The sequence below is a fragment of the Tubulanus polymorphus genome, chromosome 8 (genome assembly GCF_964204645.1).
Source record: "Tubulanus polymorphus chromosome 8, tnTubPoly1.2, whole genome shotgun sequence".
Taxonomy (NCBI): domain Eukaryota; kingdom Metazoa; phylum Nemertea; class Palaeonemertea; order Tubulaniformes; family Tubulanidae; genus Tubulanus; species Tubulanus polymorphus.
This window is the reverse complement of record NC_134032.1, coordinates 12,207,537-12,235,270: the sequence shown is the minus strand read 5'-3', so window position 1 is coordinate 12,235,270 and position 27,734 is coordinate 12,207,537. Positions and strand designations below refer to the sequence as shown.

The following is a 27,734-nucleotide window of genomic DNA, read 5'->3' as shown; positions in this document are numbered from 1 at the left end:
GTCAAATTAAATGCACATAACTGTGGAACTGGGTCCAGAATCGAACAAAGCCACACAAGTGTGGAACTGGGTCCAGAGTCATATTAATTCACTTAAAATAACTTCTTGTTACTCGGGTTGTAGACCTAAATTAATTTGTAACAACTATTTGAAATTTTGTAGAAACATACCCCATCAGTTCGAAGGTGATACACAAATGATTGCGGAAGTAGAAATATTCGCCCATATGGATCACGTTGTGTTGATTGTCGCGATCTTTTCGTCGTAAAGCGTCGAGAATTTTCACCTCGACCAACGCTTGGTGGTGGAAGCGTTTTTTGTTGCGTATGATTTTGATGGCGACGTTTTGGTCCATTTTGTGATCGTACGCCTTGACGACCTGGCCGAACGAACCCTTGCCGAGTACCTCCAGAATTTCGTATCGATAAACTAAATGGTCGCCGAGCACCTAAACAAAAGGAAAAGGTCTTCTTAATTTCATTGAAATGGCGGCAGAGTCAGTATGAGCATGAGTAGGTCGCCATCAGTAACTAATTAAAATCTTACTGAATCATTGAGGGAATGCACACAATTTCAAATGATCATAATCTTACTTAATTGTTGATTGAGAATAAGGTCATCATTTATAATTAATCATAATTTTACTGAATTATTAAAGTCATCAAGAATGGTCGTCATTAGAAAAGTAACTAATCATATTTTACTGAATTGTTGTAGGAAGTCATCGAGAATGAGGGCTAAATCATAATCTTGCTATACCATTGAAGTCATCGAGAATAAGAAGGTCATCATTTGTAACTAATCATCATTTTACTGAACTGTTGAAGTCATCAAGAATGAGGTCGACATCAGAATAATAACTAATTATAATTTTACTGAATTGTTACAGCAAGTCGTCACAAGTCGAATGAGGGCTAATCATAATTTCACTGAATCATTAAATTCATCAAGAATAAGAAGGTCACCGTTAAAATAGTAACTAATCATAGTTTTACCGAATTATTGCAGTTTTTTGTGCGTACCTTGATATAAGATCCATTGTCGTCGTCGTAACTGTTATTCTGCCCCGTTCCGGGAATGGATTCGATTTTTTTCGCTTCCAAACCGAGGAACCAAATTTCCGGGTAGTCGACTATTTCTCTCTGTTCGTACGGCGATAGTTTATTCTTGAACTGTTTCAGAGCCTCTACGTAAACGAGAAACATGGATTTTAACTGGTGAAATTAAGAATCACTTTCAAATCAAATTTCTAAAGAACACTTTACAGTTTTTAAGTTAGATACATGTTTCATTCCTAATCAAGTAACACAGTATTTGGGTAGATTAAAATCTCAAGTAAAAAAAAATTGTCCGATATTACATTCATTTCAAGCCGAGGGTTACTTCAAACTCTCACATGGTACAAAATGGTTGTCTCCATGCCTTCTAATCAATAGCAAGAAAATATTATTCACTTTGGGGGGCCCTGTACCGGTCACACCTTTTAGTTCACGTGTTAATTTTTCAAAAGTGTTAATAACTGAAATATCGGGAGTAAGGCAAACTGACGCAGAGTCAAATTTGTTCTACATCAGTTCAACTGGGTTCAGAGCCAAATCAAACAGACACAACTGTGGAACTGGGTCCAGAGTCAAATTCTGCCCACACAAGTGTGGAACTGGGTTCAGAGTCAAATTAAACCCATACAAATGTGGAACTGGATCCAGAGTCAAATGAAACCCACACAAATGTGCAACTGGGTTCATAGACAAAATCAAAACCCACTTGACAGTGGAACTGGGTTCATAGACAAAATCAAAACCCATACAACAGTGGAACTGGGTTCATAGACAAAATCAAAACCCACACGACAGTGGAACTGGGTTCATAGACAAAATCAAAACCCACACGACTGTGGAACTGGGTTCCGGTTTGGACATTAAACTAACACAACTGTGTAACTGTTTGAAGAGAGCGTCGTGTGACCGAGTAGTTAGTTCACCTTGTGGAGACATCGGTAGACGGTTTCCGTACGGGTCTCGTTTGATTTTTTCCTGACTGCTCGACACGGCGAACGTCGGTTGTCGCGTGAGATTCGATTCGCCCGTTTTATTCAGATGAGGCAACGTGGACGAGGTCTCCGACGAGTAGTGTTTGTGATGTTGCGAAGGTCGTGACATCGTCTCCGTATTGAGTTGGGGTAAAGTCGTCTGCACTGTCGTCGGGGCAACCATCGCGACCTGTTTCTACGAAGGCAATTAAACAATTTATCAATTACAAAGTTTAGTTAACGAATTTTGGTGAACTATAGATGTACGAACACAGGCTGGGTTATAAAATTTATTAGATCAATTCGATGATGTCATAGGTGGATTTTTGGAGGCAGCTACATACATATATCTTTTCTGTGGAATGGTCAACATCATCACAAATAATGATGATGTTATAGAGAGATTTCTCGGAGGCAGCCTAATACTAAACTATATTTCATGATGTCATAGGGAGATCTATAGCCCAATATTCAACCATATTTGATGATGTCATAGGGAGATTCGTACGGGGTGGCGGGATTTTATTTGGCTTGCTTATTCCGACTGATGATGATGTCATAGGGTGATCTGTTTTCTAGATGATCAATTTCTACAAATAAAGTTCACACTCACCGGTTGAGGATGGACTTCCGCGTGGATGAAACCATTTTTGGTTTGTTTCTGTTTGTTAGAATTCGTGATCAACAGATTATTCGAGGTCAGTTTATTACTGTCGCTGTATCGATGTGGCCTGTGATGATGACCTCCTCCCGCGTTCTGTCCAGCAGCAGCAGCAGCAGCCGGACTCTACGAAAAAAAAGGAAAATGAATGAAAAACAATAGATTCATTCGTGATAGCCCGATTGATGACGTTTTGAAATCTCGTCTCAAAATGTCGATCTTTCGTAATGCTTTTACAGCTGGTTAAGTTGATTTCGCTCAGAAGTTCTTTATTCATAATGTATTACAATGAGATTCATGTGTTAATAACTTTCTTGTTTAAACAAGACTAATTCTAACCATCTATGAACTCGGTCTGAAGAATATTCACATCGATACAAACTGTGCCCGAAGAGTGACGACTTTCAAACACACTGAAAACACTGCTTATGCTATGAATGATTTTGAAGACAATTGAACCGATGATATTGCGTAAATTTCTCGTTCAAACGTAACTGATTTTAACATTTTAATCTATGAACTCGGTCTGAAGAATATTCACAGCGATGATACTAACCGCGACCGAGTGATGACTTTCATATGCTTATAGCTTGATTTAAAACATAATCATATCGATAGAGAAATCTCTGATCTAGATAGACTTTGATCTCTATTAAATAATTCATGATAAAACGACTCTGGAGAGCTGAAGAATATAACCATCCCCTCTCACTCCCTTCCTTCCTCCCTATCTATCCTAGCAGATAATCTACAGCCATCCCCCCCCCCCCTATACAGGCACACACTGGTTTAATCAGCATAACTGCTCTTTTGGGTGCGATAACTTTTAGGTATTCCCAGAAATACCCTAACACAATTATTGCAAATATCTAACTTACAAAAACCGTTGTTGGATTGGTTCTAGAGGGTATTCTGACGACACCAAAATACCCCTTTTAAGGGTTTTCTGACGATTCCAAAAATATTTCAAAGTAAATAGCATTTTGAGGATTCTTAGCATAGTAGCTTTGTTATGGATGGAGTAGAATTGTAAGGGGCGGATTTGAAAAAATTGAGACAAAAACTTAGATAACATAAAAACTTAGGAAACATTTTCTACTTAAAAGAAATTTAAATTTAATTTAAATTATTTTTTTCAGTTTTCTCGATGAAATACCTGCTGCATATTGAAACTAACGTGTCGCCGTCGTTTACGTTTACATCGTTGCCGCGGGCGATGGCGATCGTTTTCCGTTTCCGCAGCGATCATGTCAGCGCATTGTTGTTGCCCGGCGTCGCCGAGCAGATTACGAAAAAAGTACGAATTATACATCGAACTTAAATGAACATCCGATCAAATTCAACACATCGTTTTTGAAAATAATGATGAAATTTTTCGAAAGTTTATGATTTAAAGAAATGTTCGAACGCGAGCGAATAGTCCCGATATTTCCTCAGTGAGTCCTAATATCCTTTAGTAACCCGGATCTCCTGTTTAACTTAGGATGGAAAATATCCCTTTTTCGAGCGATCTCAATATTTCAAGTTCCGGTAGTGTGTGACAATTTCTGCGAACTAGCGATCGAAAAATTCCGCCCGTTGATATCTCTAGTATCTTAAATTGGAGCGATTCCGTTGATATCTGGTGAACTCCAAAAAATTCCAATTCCAGAAATCTGGAATCCTTATGAGAGAGAGAGGGATTGTTAATTCCTGATGTAACTAGAGTAAATGAGTTCCCATCTTTAGAGCAATCTGGATATGGAAAATCCTACTACTAACGCGCTAGTGTTAGAAAACTTCCACTCATTTTTTCCTAACTTTCCGAGCAAAGAAATTATCGCTACTCACTAAAGAAATCTCTATCATATAAACATAAATGCTCTATAAGCGGATTTATTTCGTAGATTTGCTCGTTAAACGGTCCGGTCTCTCATTGAGTTTCTTTCAGAAGAAGAAAACAAACGTCGTTCTTTTCATCGACGCTTATAAAACATTCATTATCACCAAATCGGATTAATCCTTAATTCAACGCGTACGCCACTGCATCAGACGGCCACCAACTGCGCGATCGATAAAAATTGTCGATGATCTCGCTTCGTTTAAAAATAAAAAATCCGCGCTCGGTTTTATAGACTCGGTCAATTAAAAACTTTTTCGCGAAACCCAGTTACGCAGTTCAGATTTGAATTCGTCAACAAGTGAACTCGCAAAAGCCGTAGCAGTTGGGACTGTCCTTGTGTTAAAGTAATTGAAAATGAACTAATTTTGACTGAAAGTTTAAGTAATTGAAAATGAACTGATTTTGACTGTAGAGTTAAAGTAATTGAAAATGTACTGATTTTGACTGTAGAGTTAAAGTAATTGAAAATGAACTGATTTTGACTGTAGAGTTAAAGTAATTGATAACGAACTGATTTTGACTGTAGAGTTAAAGTAATTGAAAATGAAATAACTTTGTAAAGTTTAAAATTTAAGTTGAAATAATCAAAAATGAACTGATTTAACAATAAATCAAAATTTGTTCATTTTCAATTACTTAGTCAAAAGTCAAACATTGAACTGGGTCCGAACTCTAGATGGTGATTTGAGTCTTAGGAATACCTGAATTTATAAAACCGAAGCCGTGATTTAAAGATTTTTAAACGTACGTACGTATCAGCAGATCGTCGATGTCGATATGAGTAGTTTTGACTCGATACTCCGTACGTGCACAGCGCGCGTCGGGCGAGAGCTTAGCGGATAAATTATTCAGTAATCAGCGCTAAGCAACAACTCAACACAGTACTACGTAATACTTTATAATTGCGCGTGAGATCTGCTAATAACTGCTCTCTCAAACTGTATCCGTCATTTCATCGCTATTTTCGATGACTTCCATCCGAACAACTTCCATCTCAGCCACTCCCCGGCATAGCCATACATTTCGACGTTTAGATTTAAGAATTCAGTCTATATCCAATTTTCGGCCTATTTCAAATCTAAAAACTTATCACCAGTCTAAGTCCAGATTGGTTCTATTGCCCGTACGACCCGTCTGAACCCATTTTTGTATCTATAGCTAATGCAACAACTTAAGACCAGTCTAAATCCATCAGGTAATCTAATTACAACCAGACCTCATTTTGGTTCTACAATCTAAGCCAGTCTAAGCACATTTGAGTTTTATAGTCAATCTTACAATTTAAGGCCAGTCTATAAGCTCAATTTGATTATATATACAATCTAACAACCTAACGACCATATACAATCTAACGACCCAACAGTCTCAGCTCATTTTGGTTCAATGGCCAATCTAAGTTAATGTTCCATATTTCGCAAATTACTGAAGACAAAGTCTCAAGTCGAAAAATGTTAATTCTAAAAAACTCTCTTCTTCTTCTTGATATCATAGATGTTTCATGCGATGAACACAACCTTGAATTTTCAACCAGATCAATTAAAAATTTTCAGAAATTCATCTCTGGAACCGGCGCGTTAAACGAACCGGCAAAAAATAAATAAACAAAAATTAATTCCTCATTAAAAACGCATTTCATCGGATCGATTTTTATACGGTGACACTTTGAACCGTCGTAATTCCGATTTTTATGAATTTAATCGCATTTGGACATAGTTTACGACTATCGGATATCGGTGATTTCGAATGACACGGCGAGCGAGGAATTAACCTTTCTCCCGGGATTTCAACGCGACGCTGATACATTATCCCACAATTAGAATGAAGAATGATACCAAAAAGGATGATTTATTTCTTCCGACTATATCCTAATAGTCGTCTCCAGGAATACTACAGTTGAACTGACCTTTTTCGTACCCAGTTTGACTATATCCTTATAGTCATCTTCAGGAATACTGCAGTTGAACTGCCCTTTATGGTACCCGGTTTGACTACATCCTAATAGCCATTTTCAGGAATACTACAGTTGAACTGACCTTTATGGTACCCGGTTTGACTATATCCTAATAGCCATTTTCAGGAATACTACAGTTGAACTGACCTTTATGGTACCCGGTTTGACTATATCCTAATAGTCATCTTCAGGAATACTACATTTGAACTGATCTTTTTCATACCTGGTTGAAACACAACAACCACTAGAGGTACAACACAGATATAGTGTCTTATTAATGGTGCAGGGGATGATTTGAAAATGTAAAAAATTCCACCCTAATGTGTCAAATAATGGGCATACCGATGTAGTACGTCTACACCGCGGCGGGGTTTAACACCATGGCGCGGTGTAACACCACGCCACGGTGTATTGTACTAGCGAAGTTCATCTCCGATTTATACACCGCACTGCAGTGTAGATGCGCTGAAAGGGTTAACAATTCTGAAATTATCTACCGACGCATTTGTTTCGACCAGAATGCGCTCTACCGGTTTCGGAACGCTGGTTGAGAGTTGAGATGTCGAACCTCTGGGTTGTGGGGTGTGGGGGTTACGAGCTGTAACAAAAATGGACGCACTTTAAACGACGAGTTCAAATCAGTATAAGAGAATCCGTTTAATTTTAACTGGCGTTCCATGACATCACTTGGCAACAGGTCATTGACTTTTAAATATTTATGTTCAGATGTGTTGTTGCGTGCAATGACATTTCGAACACAATACGATATATTTAATGTAATAATCTACACACACACTGACTGCGTGACGCTGAATTACCAGTGTTGACTTAAATCATGACGTAAACACTCGCTTTCTGAAGTTTAATGACTCTGTGTAACCTCCTCTCCTCTCTCCCAATCTCTATTCTCTCTGTACCTTCTCTCTCCCAATCTCTATTCTCTCTCCTTCTTCCTTCTCTCTCCTGCCCTGTTATCTCTCCCTCTTTCTTTTCTCACCACCTTCTTCCCCCTGCTCTCATTTCTCTCCCTCTCCTCCACATCTCCGACGTAGTGAAAAAAATGAGTTCGTTTTCAACGAGATTTGAACTGAATTTTTTAGGCTCCTAAATATCGCCTAACAAGATGTATATAAACAGATATAATATGAAAAACTTTATATGAATACGAATATAATTGAATTATAGACAAATTTGAAGTGCAATGACTGGTGAACCTGGCCGATCTTCAATTGCCAGTGGAATTCTCTATTGCCACAGTATTTGATGTCAAACAGCACACTAGTGTCCCTAGTGGATCCTCACTTGCCACAAGTGGAATCTGGAGCCGTGTGGCCGAGCGGTTAGAGCGTTCGACTCTGGGAAGCGCCAGGTCGTAGGTTCGAACCCCGTACATTGCCGTAGTGTCCTCAGGCAAGACACTTATCCTCATTGCCTCTCTCCACCCAGGAGTAAATGGGTACATGGCTTGATAGATGACTCCTGAGCGTTTGTTAGCAGCTCGGTGTTACTTCTCCCCAGGGAGAGATGACTGAAAATTGGCCGGGGTAATAGTATCGAAAAATGTAAAGCGCTCTGAGCAGCCTGGCTGGATTTAGCGCTATATAAGACACATATTATATTATTATAATCTAGTGCCGGAGTAGTTGATGTCCTACTGCACACTGGCGCAACTGGTGGATCCTCACTTGCCACAAGTGGAATCCTCTATTTTCACAATAGTTAATGTCCTACTGCACACTAGTGCACCTGGTGGATCCTCACTTGCCCCAGTGGAATCTAGTGCCGCAGTAGTTGATGTCCTACTGCACACTAGCGCACCTGGTGGATCCTCACTTGCCACAAGTGGAATCCTCTATTTTCACAATAGTTAATGTCCTACTGCACACTAGTGCACCTGGTGGATCCTCACTTGCCCCAGTGGAATCTAGTGCCGCAGTAGTTGATGTCCTACTGCACACTAGCACAACTGGTGGATTCTCACTTGCCACAAGTGGAATCCTCTATTTTCACAATAGTTAATGTCCTACTGCACACTAGTGCACCTGGTGGATCCTCACTTGCCCCAGTGGAATCTAGTGCCACAGTAGTTGATGTCCTACTGCACACTAGCGCACCTGGTGGATCCTCACTTGCCACAGTAATGTCACCAGTATCTCATTTAACACAACAGGAAACGGATAGGTAGGTATAACTCGAGTTCCGTCGACTGCCGCGAACCGGATCTCACCAGTCAGTCGGTCGGAGCTCACGTCGGAAATGACAATATACTAGCGAAATAAAAAACCATAATTGAATTATCGCAGATTTCATAGCGCTGTACCGGATGACTGGCACACTCGATTATCACGCGTTTGAAGTTTTATCGTCAGAAAATGACACCTCGTCCCGTATCATAGTGAATGCTATTAGGTTTCCCGTGGATATCATTTTACGTACGAATTGTGTTTTTACGGCGAGCGATACCGATAATAACCGTCCTTGAACTGTTTACATCACGTCAAGTCACGATAGGTTCTTTTCACCAATACAATACGTCCTCCCCTCACTACCTTTTCTGGCTCCCCTTGCTTTTCACCTCCCTCTCCCTCCCCTTTCATTCTCATCATTTCTCTCTTCTCTTCTTTTACTTCCTCTCCCATTCTCCTCTTCCTCTCCTCTTTCACTTCCCCCCTTTCATCATTCTCCCCTCCAAAATCTCCTCCTTCTGACCCCTCCTCTCTCCCCTCTCTTACGCAATCTCCTCTCCGTTTTTATCTCTTCTCTTTCCAACCTCACTCTACTTTTTGTCAGAATTTCCCACTCCCCAATTTCATTTCTGTTTTAACCATTGAAATTTTATAATAAACATAAACATTTACAATATAGAATAGACAACCACAAATCGTCCGGGGACATTATATGTGGTCTCGAAACGAGAAGAAAAACAAAACAATATTACGTACCCCCATTCCATCTGCCCTCTCCACCACCCCCTCTATTCATCTCTCAATCTCTTGATTACTTTTAGTCAGTCGAACTGTCATGCGGACAGTCGAACTGTCATGCGGACAGTGATATGAATATTTAACCGCCAATTGAACTCGACGACTGTCAGGGAATCGGATTGAACTCGACTCTTTCGGAGTCAGATAGCGGATAATATCCGATTAATCCCCGAGCTCTCTTTAAATCTCGTGTGTCAACGCGAATGTTACATCGCCGTCACGTAAACCGATAAAAAAACGTGAGGACGGATGGAAGGACGGACGTTCATTTCGAAATGACGAAAACCTGTATAACCTTTACAGTGAATGGTTTCATAATTGAAAATATTTCAGCTCGGCCAAATCATAATCTGACTGTTAAACTCAGTTCTGGACGATGATCTTATTTGACAATCTCATCAGAATTCTCGAACTGGACAAAAAATGAGCTTAGCCGGCCCTAATCCGAATTCTGAAACTGGACCGAAATTTGCCTAGCTCGGTCTTATCAGAATCATAGAACTTGACCATAATGAGCTTAGCTCGGCGATATCAGAATCATAGAACTTGACCATAATGGCGATATCAGAATCAAAGAAATTGACCAAAGTGAGCTTAGCCTATGAGAATTATGGAACTCGACCAAAATACTTGAGACGTCCGTTCATTACGTCGACCCTTATTTCTGCATCTCTCGTCGACAGACAATAAAAATAATTCATAAGCGATTGTTATGAATATCGCGTGCGTGTCTATTAAAGAGAGCTCTCTCGCTATTACTGTCGAGGGGATAGTTAAATGTCTACGGGATTGCGTGATTTCCGTGAATTCCTAGGACATACCGAACAGAGGTAAACGAGTTTGAAATAATCTAATATTCTTACATCGGTTCATTAAGAGTTCAGGGCGTAAAAATGATGAAAATCAGTTCATATTCCATTGCTTTAACTCTACAGTCAAAATCAGTTCATTTTCAATTACTTTAACTCTACAGTCAAAATCAGTTCATTTTCAATTACTTTAACTCTACAGTCAAAATCAGTTCATTTTCAATTACTTTAACTCTACAGTCAAAATCAGTTCATTTTCAATTACTTAGACTTTCAGTCAAAATCAGTTCATTTTCTATTACTTAAACTCTACAGTAAAAAGCAGTACATTTTGAATGTCAAATTGTCAATGTCAAAAACTTACAACTACCGACATGAATTGGCAAGTATATCTAAAATTTTTAAGATATTTATGATAACATATCAATTTATCAATTCAAGATATGAATATCTCAAAATCCAGGGTGAAAAAAATGCAATCTTCAGGGGCTGCAGTAGCTAAAAAGTTGGTTAAAGATAACTCTAGGATATATACCATAGTAACAGCCTTATAATTGCCACTATGTCAAGTATCCACATGGTAACTTTTACGATACCCAAAAATCCAAGTATCGAAAAAAGACTTTCTAACGGGCAAACGACTCACCATTAAATGACCAGAATGCAGTCGTAAATTGATTCTTCGAATTCCGCTTTTAACCATTTTGGACGATGAATCGAGCTGGAATCTTGGTGAATCACTTGAACAGCTCACACAAATATAATCCAGCCCCTTGACGAATACTGCTTAAATAACTGATAAGCGATATATCGCTGCGATAAATCTGTGTTCTTATTGGGATTTTTACGATTTGCTTTTATCAATTTCGTAAAAAGCCGTCTCGTATCCTCGCAAAGCAAATTAAACGAAGTTCTACTTTTCGATTAAAATCAACGTCGTTGTGAAAAACCCGGTCGATTTGATTAAATCGTAAAATTCCTTTTTAATAAATCTGATTAAAATCACGGCGAGACGGTTCCGTACTCGAAATGTTCCGTCGATTAGAAATTTTCTCGAAGATCCATATTCTTTCTAAGAACACTACAAGACTGTACGGTTTAACTTGTCGAAGAATATCGGGCGGAACCTACTTCTAGTTTCCGATATTCCTAGATTTACAAATTACCAAATTCCAAGGCAGCTTCACAAAGTCCAACTTAAAAAAAAATTCCAAGATAATTCCCAAAAGTTGATGATACATTCATCAAAATTCCGAGGTCTATTTTTAAACGCGAATGAATGCTCAACAGTTTGCAAAGAACCAGTCGAGTGCCGACTGTTTCGGTCAAAATTTGAAAAAACTTTGTTCCGGCACGAGTTTTAAAATCCGTGGTAGTTCCTCTAAAAAAAAAAAATCAGACCCAAGCGGTTTAAATAATCTGGTAGGCAAAATGTCGCCAACCGGTCAAAGTCAAATCCAATTGTTTCTTCCGCTCTGAAGTTCCGGTCGAAGGTGGCCCGCCTTAAACGCGAAAGAACATTTTCAGTGCGTGTTAATCCTCGCGACCGAACAACGCCCCCATCGCGAAATTAATTCCAAATATCAATCAAAGACTCCTCGCCAGACGATGAGTCAAACGTAATCTTCCAATATCAATATCACTTTTAGTTTCAGTGTTTAACAGTGTTTCATTAGATTAAAGTTTGTCGCGGGTCGGGCCGTCACGGTCGTCGTCGCCGCAAACAAACCGCGCGATTATTGACCGAACCTGCGAAAAACAATCGCTAACCCGATCTGATCTCCGGTACCCGATAATAATCTTTACTCCGCCGATTAGCCGTCAAAGGTTTTTCACGCGTCGACGACCGCAGAGGGGTGGTGGGGGGTGTACGACTTGCAGATGTAGTAACCATTGATAAAACGCTATATCCACGTTGTTATGACAATGCGTAAAGAATGCCATGATTACAACGTTCGTAAAAACACATAATCATAATCAAGTCCAAAAATATTCAACCCCTTATAGTTTGCAACTCTTCAATCTGCTTTAGCTTGTAACTGTTTCTGTTATATTATTCCTTTGTTTGTATCACTTCTGATCACTGAAATTAGTCTCTTTGTACTGAATTTATATATATATTTCATAATTGCAGTAATTCAAGTGTTCCTGAAAATGACTATTACGATATAGTCGAAGTGTCGAATTAACCACCAGCTCAATGACCAAATCGTTACAAAACCACTGTTTTTGATGACAATATTGTCACTTAGGTGCAAGTATCCGCGGTTAAAAAGTTTTTTAAAAATGTGCTCCTTAATAATGACTTATAAGCAGCGCAAAATAAATCCTCGTTATCCCAATCCTCGTTAGATGACGCTCATGATTTTTTTTGGAGATCGCGAAATTTTGTCGCTTGAAATCGCTTGAAAAATCTAAAATTTCAAAATTCATCTTTCCGCGCAAATCCTCACACAATCGAAAAAGTTTTAGGAAATTCAAGAATTTTCGTGAGTCCGAGTTTGATTGTTAAGTAAGTTCCGAAGTGGCGCAAGTTTGCCATCGACGCGTGGGTATGCTCATTTCAAGTAGGACAAGCAGCGGTTGTCATCGACAACAGGATGAAGAGCCAGCGGATAGATACAGGAAGGCTTTGATGTGGCGTATGAAATCTAATTAATAATAGACAATCGTTTCGCCCTCGGGGAGTGCGGACTTCACTAATTAACCGCCGCACCGATCGTCCCGATGGCCGCGTTCCCACACGCAGGGGGTCACTCAAGGTGATGTTATTGTTGCGACCAAGTTCTCAGTTCTCAGTTGACAATAGTACTCGGGTAGATATCGAATATATATAGATAGAAACCGCCATCGCCCAAGGCTAGATACATTTTACAATATGGTTCGCACGGTTATATCATCTATCCTTCCTTTCCCAGAGGCGCCGTTACAGGGGGAAATATCTACATACATTATAAATGGGATGTCGACTAGCCCAGTTACATTCGACTCCGGGAGCCACTTACGTTTGACCCAGAAACTTAAAAACCTATTGGCTCTTGGACCCAATTAACTTTGCTCCAGAAACCCAGTTACATTTGACCCCGGGCTTCCTTATATTTGAATCTTGTAGCTAGTTTTATTCGACCCAGAAACGCAGTTACATTTGACCCAGAAACATAGTTAGATTTGATCCAATGACCTACTTACTTACATTTGACCCAGGGACCCAGATTCACTTTGAACCAAGGTCGAATTTAACTTTAAAATCCATGAATACCAAATGATTTAGAAAGATTTCTCATGACAGAGATGTGGAGAGAGACATAGAGTTGGTACTTACATTTTCAACGTGTTTGGCTTTCAGGGGGTTAATGAATGGTAGCTGTAACGACTTCGATTGACCTTGAGTTAAAGGGCGTTCACTTTTTTTAACGTCCATGCTCCGATACCTGAAAAATATTTGAAAAAAATTAACGATGTTTACTTATAATAATCTCAAATACATAAGCCGTGATATATTTTTGAAGTGGGCCTGTAGGCTACTGAACTCAAAACATGCGACGAAGCTACACACAATTGAAATGATGATTATGTGTAACTTTCAACTGATTTTAACCAAACTACAAACTGTTTACACTTTCAAAAGCACCCTTAGTTCCAGTTTAAACATGGTTGAATGAAAACAGAGTTTACATAGATGGATCTCAACGAATGTCCATCAAAAGGGATCTTAAATCTAAAGTCTCAAGTAATGGTTGCTACATTGGCTATGGAACTAAAATGAGCTTAGACGTCTCTCGTAAGTATAAGCCCTGGTTGTGTAATCTTTTGTAGTTGTACTAACCTTATACAAACAAGGAATTCTCTTTTTCCACGTTTTAACTACAGTCCTGCAGTGTTTAACACTGCTGAGTGCTATTTGTACCTACATGCAGGCGGTATTGTTGACCCCCAACTAAGGATCAAATTTCCATCAATGTAAAAAAATACTCCCTGACAGAAATGAAATGTCACAATGGGAAAAGAAGCCCCCTTCATCGGATAGAGTTTCCCTACCGGAATAATAAGAAAATCAATCCAAGGGTCGGGTCCAATATCAACGCATAAAACTTGGAAATGAAAATAAAGTAAAATCAGATTTTTTCTTTGAATTATATAAAAATTTTTAAATTCCCCACAAACAGATTCTCGAAACTCCAAAAATACTTTTTTGCTCCGAGAACGAAATTCGATACATTTATTAACGGAACTATTGTTACCATTTAATGTTGAGTTAAACACTAATGGAGTTTGCGATTGCAACATCAGTGTTGAACAGCGCAACATCAGTGTCAAACCTGGTATTATATATATATATATATATATATATATATATATATATATATATATATATATATATATATATATATATATATATAATATATATATATATAATACAAGGTTTGACACTGATGTTGCGCTGTTCAACACTGATGTTGCAATCGCAATAATAATACCATATATATATATATAGATATATACCTCTCTCTCTCTCTCTATATATATATATATATATATATATATATATATATATATATATATATATATATATATATATATATATATATACTCATGCAAATTACATGTTACATCCCGAAAGGGGCGAAACTCGCAGTTAGAATTGCGCAGAGTGTTTCAGTTAGTTTCAGTTGAATTCTGTGAACTGCAGGATGAACGCTTCTTCTACTGTTGTCGTCTATTCCGGACAGTGCGATAGGATAAGACGCACGAAGCCGATTCGCTGGGAGTATGAATTCAGTATCTATATTTATATATTCTTTTACGGACCGGTGACGATACTCGGCATCATTCTCAATGTTATCACGCTGTTAGTATTCAAAAAGATGAACAATAATGCGTACTATCTAATTAAAGTTCTCGCTATTTTCGACATATCGTACTCGGCGAGCGTTTTTGTCATGTACCCTCTACGTGTGATACACATTTATATACATTTAGGCGATGTTGTCTTACGCGAAGATGACTGGAATTTCGGCTGGGAATTTATACAAGCAGCTTTATGTCCTTATTACGCGTTTCAGCAAATTCGAAACTGGTGCGTCATTTTAATCAGTTTTGAAAGACTCGTCGTAACGATTTTCCCGCTGAAATCTCGATTGTTCTGGACGCGAAAAGTGGTGAATTTTTTAATATTTTTGATAACAGCCTATAGTGCTTTCCTCTTTATTCCGTTGTTTATTCCTGACCGCGGCTTTAAACGAATGCCCTGTATTCACAAACCCCCCACTCTTAAAAGATTTGGGAAGAGGTATTACTTTAGAAGCACGCATTTTTATACTTGGAGGCGTTTAAATAGTTGGCAAAGTGTATTTTCCAGCATCATCGTTCCCATGGTCGCGCTGGGCGTTATAAATATCATTTTGATTCTCGTTTTGATTTATAATAAACTAACGTCAAGTATTAGTCAAAATCGCTCAAAAGAAACTCATCGCAACGTGGAACTCCGCGTGTTACGAATGTCCTTTGCTTTAGTGGTGATATTTGTCGCGTTCGAGTCATTATTTTTCATGGAAAGGCTGCAGTTTAGTGGTTCTAAATGGATAACAAAGACTCGATTTATAAACTTATCAGTGTATGAGACACTAATGGTACAAAGGAAAATCGGGATCGGTCTGACTGTTGCAGATTCGTGCATGAACTTTCTTGTTTATTGTTTTTCTAATTCGAAATTCAGACAAGCCGTGATTCAGTTGTTTGCGCAGAGAAACTGCCGATGCGCAAAGGTCTAAACTACCGAGATGAAAAAGTACCAAATATCTGCTGATTACGAAGACCACAGAAATGTTTTCCTGATTGCACCATCCACTTGAGAAAGGGTGGTACCAGTGCTACTCTATAAGTAGGTTCACGGGCTTATAATGAAGACAATTGAACCAATCACACTGTGTAATTTTCCTGTTCAAACCTGATCATCCCTCGGCAGGGATTCGAACCTGATGGTATCGCTACACTCAGCCACGCCACGAAACCCCATCCACACTAGACTGGGTGCGCAGGTATGCGCAAGAAAACTAGCGACGGCACCAATCAGATTATTCATAGAATTGTATGCATTGTTTTATGGTTTATGAAAAAATATATCATTAATATTACTATCATCAATGATAAAACTGATATTGTGTTGTACCATAGTGTCGATTTTACCTTAAAGCGCGTGTGCTTGACTGTTAAAAATTTTAAATTTCGATTTGGAAAAAAAATTATTATGGCTACAATCACCTTTCTTAATAATTTGAAAAATCTTATTCAAAAACTTCGATGGAAGATAGTAACGGTAATTAATTTCAGAATTTGATAAATAAAGGAACGAAATACCAAGGCAAATAAGTAATTTTTCTAAAGATTTGAAGGAAAAAATTGTTAAGGAAAATAAATTTTTTTAAAATGATTCAAAAATCAGTTTACCTAAAAATATGAACACACAGAAAAAAAAATAAAAATGTGTAATTTACCTAAAAATCCGTCCCATGTTAAACTGGCTGCGGTATCTGCTGCGAATAGTCGATAATCTATTATTGAAATATTTATGAAATCTCTCGCGAGCGCCGTCCATCCTGACTGACCACCGGTCAATATTAACGATTTATTCTCAAAGACACCGACGCAAACACAAAAATTAACTTCCTTCGAAGTCGAAAAAGACTTAAGACTGAAACGTACAAAGGACTTTCACTTTTCACACATCGGAATTTCATATATGAAAGAATGAAATATTGTGTCTTCTATAAGTTAAGCATGTTTACACTTTTAATAACCTATTCCCCTCTCACTATCTCTCTTCAGCTCTTTGTCCCTGTTGGAATTCAAACCAAGATGTAATTTTCGAGAAATCCTAAAGAAATCCTGAAGTCAGTAAAATTTCTACAAGATATTCAGTAAAAATATGACGAAAATGCGTAAAAAAATCGATTGAAACTTTCTTCATAATTTGCAAACAAAAATTCTATAGAACGAATCTTAAGAAAAAATTTAAAATTTCATTCTGGTAAAATTTTCTCGGCTATACACCTCTGTCTATGCTCTCCCTCTCTCACTCAGCGAAAAGGTCAGGTAAATAGAGTTGTTTAAATGCTGTATAGAATTAAAACTGTTGTATTGTGTTTAGTCAGAGTGGGCAGGCGGGCGGGCGGGCGTGGACCCATTAGCCGGTTAATAGGGTCGGACCCGCGACGACGCTGTGTTACCCTGCAGTTCGACGTCCATGATTGAAATTTAAGCATTTCACTTTCATTCGTGCGTACACTCCCAACACTTTGATCTTTTGTTACTACGTTATTAACGAAGAATTGCTACGAAACAATTAATTCATTGAAGATCAAAGAGTTAAGCTGGAATTTGAAAATAGCGTCGAGATCAGAGCGGGTTGAACGACCGACACGGCTAAGGATTGGGTAACAAAAAAAGAGGCTGAACTGAAACCATTTATTGTGGTAGTTTTTACCAAAATCGAGATTGTTGAAAAATGGTCTTTTAATAGAAAATTAACTAGAAATTGTTCCGATTTTAAGAGTGTTTTGATAAATTTGGGAGTAGTTGAGCTCTTAAAAAGAGTAGTAACTACTGTGAAATAGTAGTCATAGCCAGGTCTGACATAACTCCCAAGTGGGGGGGGTGTTTTGGGCTGTATTCAAAGACCCCAGGAATGGTTTTAGAGACCGGTTTTAACTTTGACCCAGGGACTTGTTTCATAAACCAGTTTTATCGTTGACTCCTGGGCCCAGTTTTTTATAGACAAGTTCAAATTCATCGCCAGCATTTAACGAATCAGGATGCACTTTTACAATCGAATATATGATTTTTCAAGTATTTATTTTCGACCCAGTAACTTGGATCCGTTTGAGACGGAATATAGAACTAACTGACCATAAACACGCAAGGCAAGTCCTATGAGTCCGTGTTTGTAGGGAGTTAGCTCTTGAAAGTTGCTTTGTCTCAGTCGTTCAAGACGAAATGAATTATAGATAGCCGGCAATTATTCCACGTCAGGACATAAACTATTTAATCATACGCGACTGCTTTTATAGAGGATAGAAGACCAGTTTTAACTCTAACCCCAGGTCGGGTAGGTCCTAAGCCACGATCACACGGAGACGTTTTGGCCCGGATCAGGCCCGAGCTAAATTTGGCCCGTACCTAATTAGAGAGCGCCATCACATGTAAACAGCTCACTCGATACCAAACAATGCTTAAACAAAGCCAAGTCATCAACCGAACCAGTTGCAATTGATACGCAATCATTTGCTTCGTGCTAAAGTTTGGCACGGGCCAAAAACCCTTGTGTGATTGCTGAGTATATCAGTTGAAGCTGGTTTATTAATCCCCCTTCCAAACCAGTAACACGTTCCTAAGTCTAATCAAAGCCAGCTCCTGGTCATAGATCTACATTTCTTGGTTTTAGGTTTGACACTGAAGAACAAGTTACTGCAAGTACAACATCTAGAATAGGAAATGTAGAGTTTCGTTCTATTCTGAGATAAAAATTGAAAACTTTCCGACTTTCCGACGGTGGAGAAAATAACACCTTTTACAAAACCAGCTGAAATACTCCCTTCTACACTTCTAACTGCGAGTTGAGACTTATATCCATTTTGGAATATGCTCAACTCGCAGTTAGAAGTGTAGAAGGGAGTATTTCGGCTGGTTTAAAATTGTTTTCACACAAGCACATTTGGCCCGTGCCAATTTTGCCAGGGCCCAATTATCTCTATGTGATCGCGGCTATAGTTGAAGTCTGTGAACTGCAGGATGAACACCTCTCCTAATGTTGTCACTGGAACCTATTCGGGACTGTGCGATAGGATAAGACGCACGAAGCCGATTCGCTGGGACTATGAATTCATCATCTATTTCTTTATATTCTTTTACGGACCGGTGACGATACTCGGCGTCATTCTCAACGTTATAACGCTGTTAGTATTCAGAAAGATGAACAATAACGCGTACTATCTAATTAAAGTTCTCGCTATTTTCGACATATCGTACTCGGCGAGCGTTTTTGTCTTGTACCCTCTACGTGTGATACACATTTATATACATTTAGGCGATGTTGTCTTACGCGATGATGAATGGAATTTCGGCTGGGAATTCATAGTAGTCGCCATATGGCCGTATTACACGTTTCAGCAAATTCGAAACTGGTGCGTCATTTTAATAAGTTTAGAAAGACTCGTCGTGACGACTTTCCCGCTGAGATCTCGATTGTTTTGGACGCGAAAAGTGGTGAATTTTCTCATATTTTTGATAATAGCCTAAACGTTCTTCCTCTTTTTTCCAGCGTTACTTCCGGTGCAAAGCTTGAAACCAGCACCCTGTATTCACGAACCGCCCACTCTAGTCAGATCCGAGTTGTTAGCTTACTTCCGATACTTTCGAACATGGAGCGCGATGGAAGCTTGGCAAAGTGTATTTTCCAGCATCATCGTTCCGATGGTCGCGCTGGGCGTTATAAATATCATTTTGATTCTCGTTTCGATTCATAATAAACTAACGTCGAGTATCAGTCGAAATCGTTCGATGAAAACCCATCGCGGTGTGGAGCTCCGCGTCCTGCGCATGTCATTCGCTTTAGTCGCGATATTCGTCGCGTTTGAGTCGGTATTCTTCCTCGAAAAACTGCAGTCCAGCGGTTTTAAAGGTATAATACGGATTAACTATCCGAACATAAAAGCCGAGGACGCGTTGGTCGTTCAAAGGAAAATCGGGATCGGTCTGACCGTTGCAGATTCGTGCATGAACTTTCTTGTTTATTGTCTTTCTAATTCGAAATTCAGACAAGCCGTGATTCAGTTGTTCGGCCAGAGAAACCGTCAATGCGAAAAGGTCTAAAATAGCGGGATGAAATAAGCCGCGTTCACACTAGATTTGGCGCTTACGAAGTACCGTACTTCGCTGGTGCCGATTTCACCAAAATACGGCGCTTACTCAGCCAGTTACGTTCACACTACGAGTCGGCAATTCGGCACTTAGTACGCCCAGTATAGTAGTCACCCGGTGTGCCTATCAAGGGAAGTGTAATTAGTGTTTAGTGTTTTGTAAATACGCGGCTAGCAGCTAGCTTAGCTGCTAAGCGCCGAATCTGCGTTCACACTACAGAAAATACGCGGCCAGCTCAGTTCCGTACCGAGATAGGGTTTTCGCCACAGAATCGCATTCCGCGCTTAATAAGCCGTGTATTTCGGTACGGAAATGAATAAGCTGCAAATATGCCTCGAATAATTTCCAAGTGTGAAAGCTTAGTACCGTACTGAAATCCTAGTGTGAACGCAGCTGTAGTACCAACTAAAAAAGACCGCAAACCAATGTTTCTATATGACTGACAGTTTTTTGCTAACATCAGAACCAAATCCACCATTCACTCTAGAAAGGGATGGCTCCAAATGCTACTGGAGCTACATATTCACTGCGGAGTACTACGTATTTGTACCTACATGCAGGCAGTATAGTTGACCCCCATCTAAGGACCAGATTTTCAGATAATTACACCAATACACCGCAGTGCGGCGTACTAGCAAAAAAATCCATCACTGATTTATACACTGCACTGTGGTGTAGACGCACTGAAAGGGTTCAGTGATCTTGATTTCCCGGATGGATGAAATATAATAAATAATTCTATAATACAACATGACTGAATTTGAAAACAATCAATGATTCCTCACAAAAATTTGTACAAACTGCGACTTAAATGATTTTAATCTTCTACGATCTCAGTCTGAAAAAAATTCACATCGATACAAACTGTGACCGAGTGACGACTTTCAAACACTGTACGTTTCATTTTTGAAAAAGTTGCCCCCCCCAAATAAAACAGCCGCCTATAGACGTTTACACGGACACCTAGATGTACAAACGCTAATTTAAAATTCATGAACCAACTGGAATTACTATGAATCTAATATTGATGACGATAACAATAGTAACAACAATAAGATATTATCCTGCTATGTTCATTAGCAGCCGGACGCTCCCATCCGGTCGGACAATATGAATTATTCATTATTCGTGTTCAGCCTCATCTAGATAAAGTGGCCAGACGTATAATCAGACCGCGGTTTATTGAGAGGCCTGCAGTGTGATCGGTGGCGGTCCTAATACGATTCCTCTCTCTCTATCTCGTGATTGACCATCGAAGGAATTGAAATTTCGACTCGATAGAAATAATCAAACTTCAAACGTGGATCGGGGAAGATTAAAGCCAAACTATAATTACGCAGTTTAATTTCATAGCGATGAAACCCTCTGGATTAAACTGATTTGAAATCGGAAATCGAATTATTTACTTCTCAGTCATCTAGCCAATAATTCCTATGGGGTATCTATTAGCCAGCTAGCCAATCAATCAGGCAGTCAACTGGTCAGCCAGCCAATCCATGGACCAACCAGTGCTTTAGTTAGCCAGCTGGTCTACTAGCCCGTCATCCAGCCAATAATTCCTATCCTATGGACTGTTAGCCAGCTAGCTAGCCAATCAGTCAATCAATCAGTCAGTCAACTGGTCAGCCAGCCAACCCACGGACCAACCAGTCCTTTAGTTAGCCAGCTGGTCTACTAGCCAGTCATCCAGCCAATAATTCCTATCCTATGGACTGTTAGCCAGCTAGCTAGCCAATCAGTCAACTGGCACCGGCAAAATATAATCAGCAGAAATATAACCTGCAGAAAACTTACACAACATTCGAACAATCGCCATAAATCCAACCATTCACAATCAACGGCCGATTGTCATCATCCATTTCCGCGACGATCTTCATCGACGATAATCCTACGTACACGACTGGGTGACGCGGCCAAAAAATCAATTCTCGAAATACCTAGCAGATTGAATCGATCGCGCGGGACCGGAACGACGTCGACGTCGCGCGGAATTAAAAAATCACGACGCGACGACAATCGAGTCGTTGTTTTAACGATGACGCAACGTTCGAGAAAAAAAAACCCACCGCCACCGCCCGGCCGGTGCGTGCCCGTGCGTGCAGACGACACATCACGCAACAGTCGCCATTTTTTACGTTGTTTCTTCGAAGCGATAAAATTACTCGTAAACAATATCCGTATTCATGGCCACTTATCTTAATAGCTCGCAACGACGGCGGCGACGGCGGCGATCTCTGTACCCCTAAGACTCGTTGTATATACGTATATAGATTCTCGAAACTATCGCGAAATACAAATATTTAAAGAAATGAAATTCGTGTCTGTGTTCGTTTTACGTGACGAACGAACAGCGCAGTTTTTCAAGTGCGAATGACTTTTTTTTATTTAACAAAGTCAATATATGAACCAAGATCGCATTTCACGACTGATTGCGATACTTATCGCCGCCCGAAGGATAAATCCTTTTTTCGTCTAAGTTATATGATTCAAAACGATTGCGAGCTACTCGCTTTTATTCGTGATATTTTCGTATTGGTGACGCCGATAGTTTATCGCTGAGTTGATATTTTCTTAAAGCTGATAACGGGTTCAAATTGAAAGTAATCTATCAAGCCGGAATGTGTTTACAATTGAGTCACAATTTTTCCATTTCCCACTCATGCACAATTTTCCATTCACAACAAATTGCCCACTCGTGTCTGGTGCCAAATACCCACTTTCTGATTCCATAAATGCCCGACCCAGTCATTTCTGATTCCACATATGCCCAATTCTTGCTCATTTCTAATTCCATGTATGCCCAACCCACTCAGTTCTGATTCCGTGTATGCCCCCAATTCTCATTCATTTCTGATTCCATGTGTGCCCAATTCCTACTCATTTCTGATTCCATATATGCCCACTTCCCACTCATATCTGATTCCATGTATGCCCAACCCACTCATTTCTGATTTCATATGTGCCCAATTGCCACTCATTTCTGATTCCATGTATGCCAAATTCCCAATCATTTCATGTGCCCAATTCCTACTCATTTCGGATTCCATATGTGCCCAGTTCCCACTCATTTCTGATTCCATGTGTGCCAAATTCCCAATCGTGTCTAATTGTGCATGATTCCCGGCCATTTGCCACTCACGACCGAGTCAGACTTGTCCATATCTTAAACCACGTCTAAAAATTCCTCTTTTTCTGCGCAGACTCGGACAGAAATGAACGTATCAAAAAATTCAGTCGCAAAAAATTCGAAGTATTTCGATACCGATTTGAGACCGGTTTCGCTATATATGTGTGTATATTGTATAACAACAGGTTGTAAATGATATCATCGTAACAACACGCACTCCTCAATCAGTTCTATAGATAACGCTAATTTACGTATAGGGTTGACAAGTCCGTTGTGCGTTGTTGACACACTCTCGATATCTATAATCAAAACTTTTCACCCCGCGGCGTCTCATAAATCAAACACTCAACGATAGAAACTTTATTGCTCTCTGATTTCCCCGTCGTCGTCGATTACGCTCTGTTCTGATAAGTTTATTGGTTATGTAATTACAAGGCGTTTGGTAGAAGAAGAATATCCGATGTCCGAACCAAGAAATTCCTGAAGGGTGCGAACGCGAAAATAGTTTAATTTATTACGATCGTTAAATTAGGGGTTCACATAAAAAAGCTTTCGGAGCAAGTTAAAGCATGGCTTTTTTTATTCAGCCCTTAAACTTGGTCTTGCGAAACAGAGATCAGTCCTATCAAAAAGGTTCAACCCTACAAAATAGAAACTATCCTACAGAATAGCTTCAGTCCTATGAAATAGGCCCATCAGTCCTACGAGATCGGGTCGGCCCTACATGATAGACCAAACCCTACAACATAGGCACAGTCCTACGAACTAGGCTGGACCCTACAACATGGAAACAATCCTATGGAATAGCTTAAGTCCTATGAAATAGGCCCAACCCTACAAGATAGGCACATTCCAACAGGATTGGCACATTCCTATTATAAAATAGGCTGCACCCAATGGAAACAATCCTACCATCCTACCAAATAGGTTCAGGTTTATCAAAATAGGGCAAATTCTAAAAAAATGGGTTAGCTTCGGCTTGGATAAGCCCAGTTTTATCAGAGGTTCAGCCCTACAAAAAAGGAATAGAAGGAAAGAATTCCACAAAATAGGTTAGCTTCTGTCCTACAACAGGCCCAGTCCTACATGAAGAACAAAGCTCTCCGACAAAATACCCTGGTAGGCTTCGTCCAATACAAATAGCCTAGGTTCAGTACAACAGAATATCTTCAGCCCTATAAAATACCACTCGGGGACAGTAACCAGACCTATTTACGCGTTATTTGACCGATCAAAAGTTCAAGAAACTAATCATATGAAATATGCTTTTTGACGTACGAACTTACAATGGAGAAATTCGCCGACCGAATCAAAATTCAACCGAGCGTTCCACGGATATTAATGCTTTAACTTCTATTTATCTTACATTAGGCCCGTAACGGACGCCGGGCGCGTGAAAGTGGCAATCTCGGCGATGCGATCGAAATGACTGATCATTCACACCGCCGATTAGGAGAAAAAAAAGAACTTTTGTTATCGTAACGACAACGAGAAAATACCGGAAATATCGTCAAATATGCTTCGCGTAACGACGAAGAAAAAAGAGTCGACAAGCCGGTTTTCGGCCGCGTTTGAATTTTTAATACGAATAAATAAAAATCTAGTCACCGACTGAACAAACGAGGAAAATCTTTTTTGGCTCGATTTCAAAACCGACAACGATTCGGTCGCGGTTCGCGTGCGGCTTGCGTGCGACATCAGCGTTTAATTGTTCGGCAAAAAAAAAAAACCTGAATAAACCCCGCGGTCGTTATTACTAATTCATCGATTGGAGACAATCGCCTTTTTGAAAGAATGTTAGCCTTTTTTACCCGGTTGACACGAGAAAACGTCTGAGAATTCGGCGTAAAAATGTTGGTAGAACAAAGCGTTCGTTATTGCCCGTTGTAAACATATACAATAACTTCACTGTAGAATTGAATTCAGAGCATCTAGATTGACTAGAATCAGTTCATTTTCTATTACTTAAACTTTACAGTAAAAATCAGTTCATTTTCAATTACTTTAACTCTACAGTCAAAATCAGTTCATTTTCAACTACTTTAACTCTACAGTCAAAATCAGTTCATTTTCAACTACTTTAACTCTACAGTCAAAATCAGTTCATTTTCAATTACTTAAACTCTACAGTCAAAATCAGTTCATTTTCAATTACTTTATCTGTACAGTCAAAATCAGTTCATTTTCAATTACTTTATCTGTACAGTCAAAATCAGTTCATTTTCAATTACTTTAACTCTACAGTCAAAATCAGTTCATTTTCAATTACTTAAACTTTACAGTAAAAATCAGTTCATTTTCAATTACTTCAACTCTACAGTCAAAATCAGTTCATTTTCAATTACTTTAACTGTACAGTCAAAATCAGTTCATTTTCAATTACTTTAACTCTACAGTCAAAATTAGTTCATTTTCAATTACTTTAACTCTACAGTCAAAATTAGTTCATTTTCAATTACTTCAACTCTACAGTCAAAATCAGTTCATTTTCAATTACTTTAACTGTACAGTCAAAATTAGTTCATTTTCAATTACTTTAACTCTACAGTCAAAATCAGTTCATTTTCTATTAGCCTACTTAAATCTAAGTCAAACTTTATCCTGTCCTGTATACCTAACCGAGACTAGATTTAGGAAGGATGAGGTCCTCCCCCGACCTCTACAGTGATTCTCTTAATTGAGGTAACGATCGACCTCACTCTCACTATAAAAACTCACCAAAGTTTCAACCGGTCGTCGACTGATTTATTCACAAAAACGTCTGCCATTATCTATACTCCGTTTCGATATAATTCAAATTGCCTCCAAACTCTATATCCCTCCTCCTTTTGCGATAATGAAGTTCACTTTCTAAAAAAATACTCCTCACTGTCCACATTTACAACACTTCTTCCAATACAGATATGCCTACATATCTTGTTATCTTAAAGTTCGTAGTTACTGTTTGGTCAAACGGTTTTCAAAGTCGACATTCGACCAAAGTTCTAATCAGTAATGACCAAATAATTACTAGGACAGTGACTGGATCGCTGGCACCAGCGCTCGTAATAACGAAAACAAAAACCTTAATAACGATTAATCCATTGCGGATTAATTTTACATCGGATTAACATAGATAATAAGAATCTAATGATTCGGAGTTTTTAATCAAGACTTTAGACGGTGAAGTGATGTCCTGCTGTTTGATGGCTCCTCGAGAGATTTTAAAAATGAAAGACTGAATATTTCAGCAGAATAACAGGCTAATGACAACAAACAATTATAATCATTAATCTACTTATATGTTTACATGGGGGGTGGGGGGGGGGAACAATGTCGAAATTACAACATAATCATGACCTCAATTGAGTTGGAGCCGATCTTAGATGGCTCAGTAAGACTGGCATGCATAATTCTAAATACTAATTAATCTCTTCTCTGGGGCCAAGGGGTGAAACTCTTGAGTCTGAACTTGATTTTGGCCCTATAAATTAAACAGAGCCAGTCTCATAGACCATCCAAAGTTTAAAAGTGTCTTAATAAATCGTAAGGTTGGTCGTAAGTTGTTTGATTGGCTATAGAACCAAGATGGCCTTTAATCAGGTAGTCATAAGGAACACTCGGTCAATGGCATTATCCAAATTCCCTTAGTTTTCCAGGTTCTTAAGCAAAAATTTGTCAAATTCCCTGAGTTTTCCAGTTCAGTGGCCATCCTGCCGTATCAAATTAATTTTCAACCCCTTCTATAGGCCTACAGTTCAAACCTAAATTCAAACCCTAAAAGTACTAATTTGAACAAACACCTCTCATCCATTGAGAAGAAGATTGATAAATCTTCAAGTAACATTCGTCATGGATTAATCTAACCAAATATTTCCGATCTGAAAGAGATTGAATTCACTCTTGAAAGGAGGATCGCGCAAATTAAATTCAAGTGCTCTCCTTAATTCCCGTGTAAATCCAGAGTACTTGAAGAATGCTATAATATCATGTTATAGGACACCATAATTAAACATGTTTGAATGAAGAAATAATCCGCGCTGACCGAATGACCAAGTATTATTCATTGCAATACATACCAAGAACAGACCAGTGTCCTTTTAAGATTCACTAAAATTTGACGAAATTATACATGAATTATTTTCGGAAAAGAATTGTCAAGTTGTTTGATTTAATAGGAATAATTATCTTGAAAATATGATTCTTTCAACGCAACCCTTGTTTCCGGACAAGATCTCAGATAAACGGAACCCGGTGCAGTTCTATGAATCCTGCATTTGAGGCGACAACTCAAGGGACGGGACAAATTTTCAGATCGGCTTAATACGTTCTACAGGAACTGGGCTGGTTTTTTTCTAAATGATCTACCTTAAAACATCAACCACAATTTTAACACT

The 27,734-nt window shown here is 39.0% G+C and overlaps 1 protein-coding gene across 2 annotated transcripts in view; it reads right to left on the bottom strand.

The window, feature by feature from the left end:
- Positions 1-22,581, bottom strand: part of LOC141909726 (dual specificity tyrosine-phosphorylation-regulated kinase 4-like) — a 29,107-nt gene extending 6,526 nt beyond the window's left edge. Inside the window, exons 1-6 of one of the 2 annotated variants that reach the window (XM_074800317.1) lie at positions 22,026-22,581; positions 13,639-13,747; positions 2,643-2,816; positions 1,982-2,225; positions 1,023-1,186; positions 171-448 (exon numbers count right to left, since the gene is read on the bottom strand). In XM_074800317.1, the coding sequence (XP_074656418.1) occupies positions 171-448; positions 1,023-1,186; positions 1,982-2,225; positions 2,643-2,816; positions 13,639-13,747; positions 22,026-22,108 (1,052 nt within the window). In that variant the 5' untranslated portion in view covers positions 22,109-22,581. Of the gene's footprint in view, positions 1-170; positions 449-1,022; positions 1,187-1,981; positions 2,226-2,642; positions 2,817-3,846; positions 3,858-13,638; positions 13,748-22,025 lie in introns of those variants that run through there. The other variant, XM_074800318.1, reaches the window with a different exon arrangement.
- Between the last annotated feature and the right edge of the window lie 5,153 nt (positions 22,582-27,734).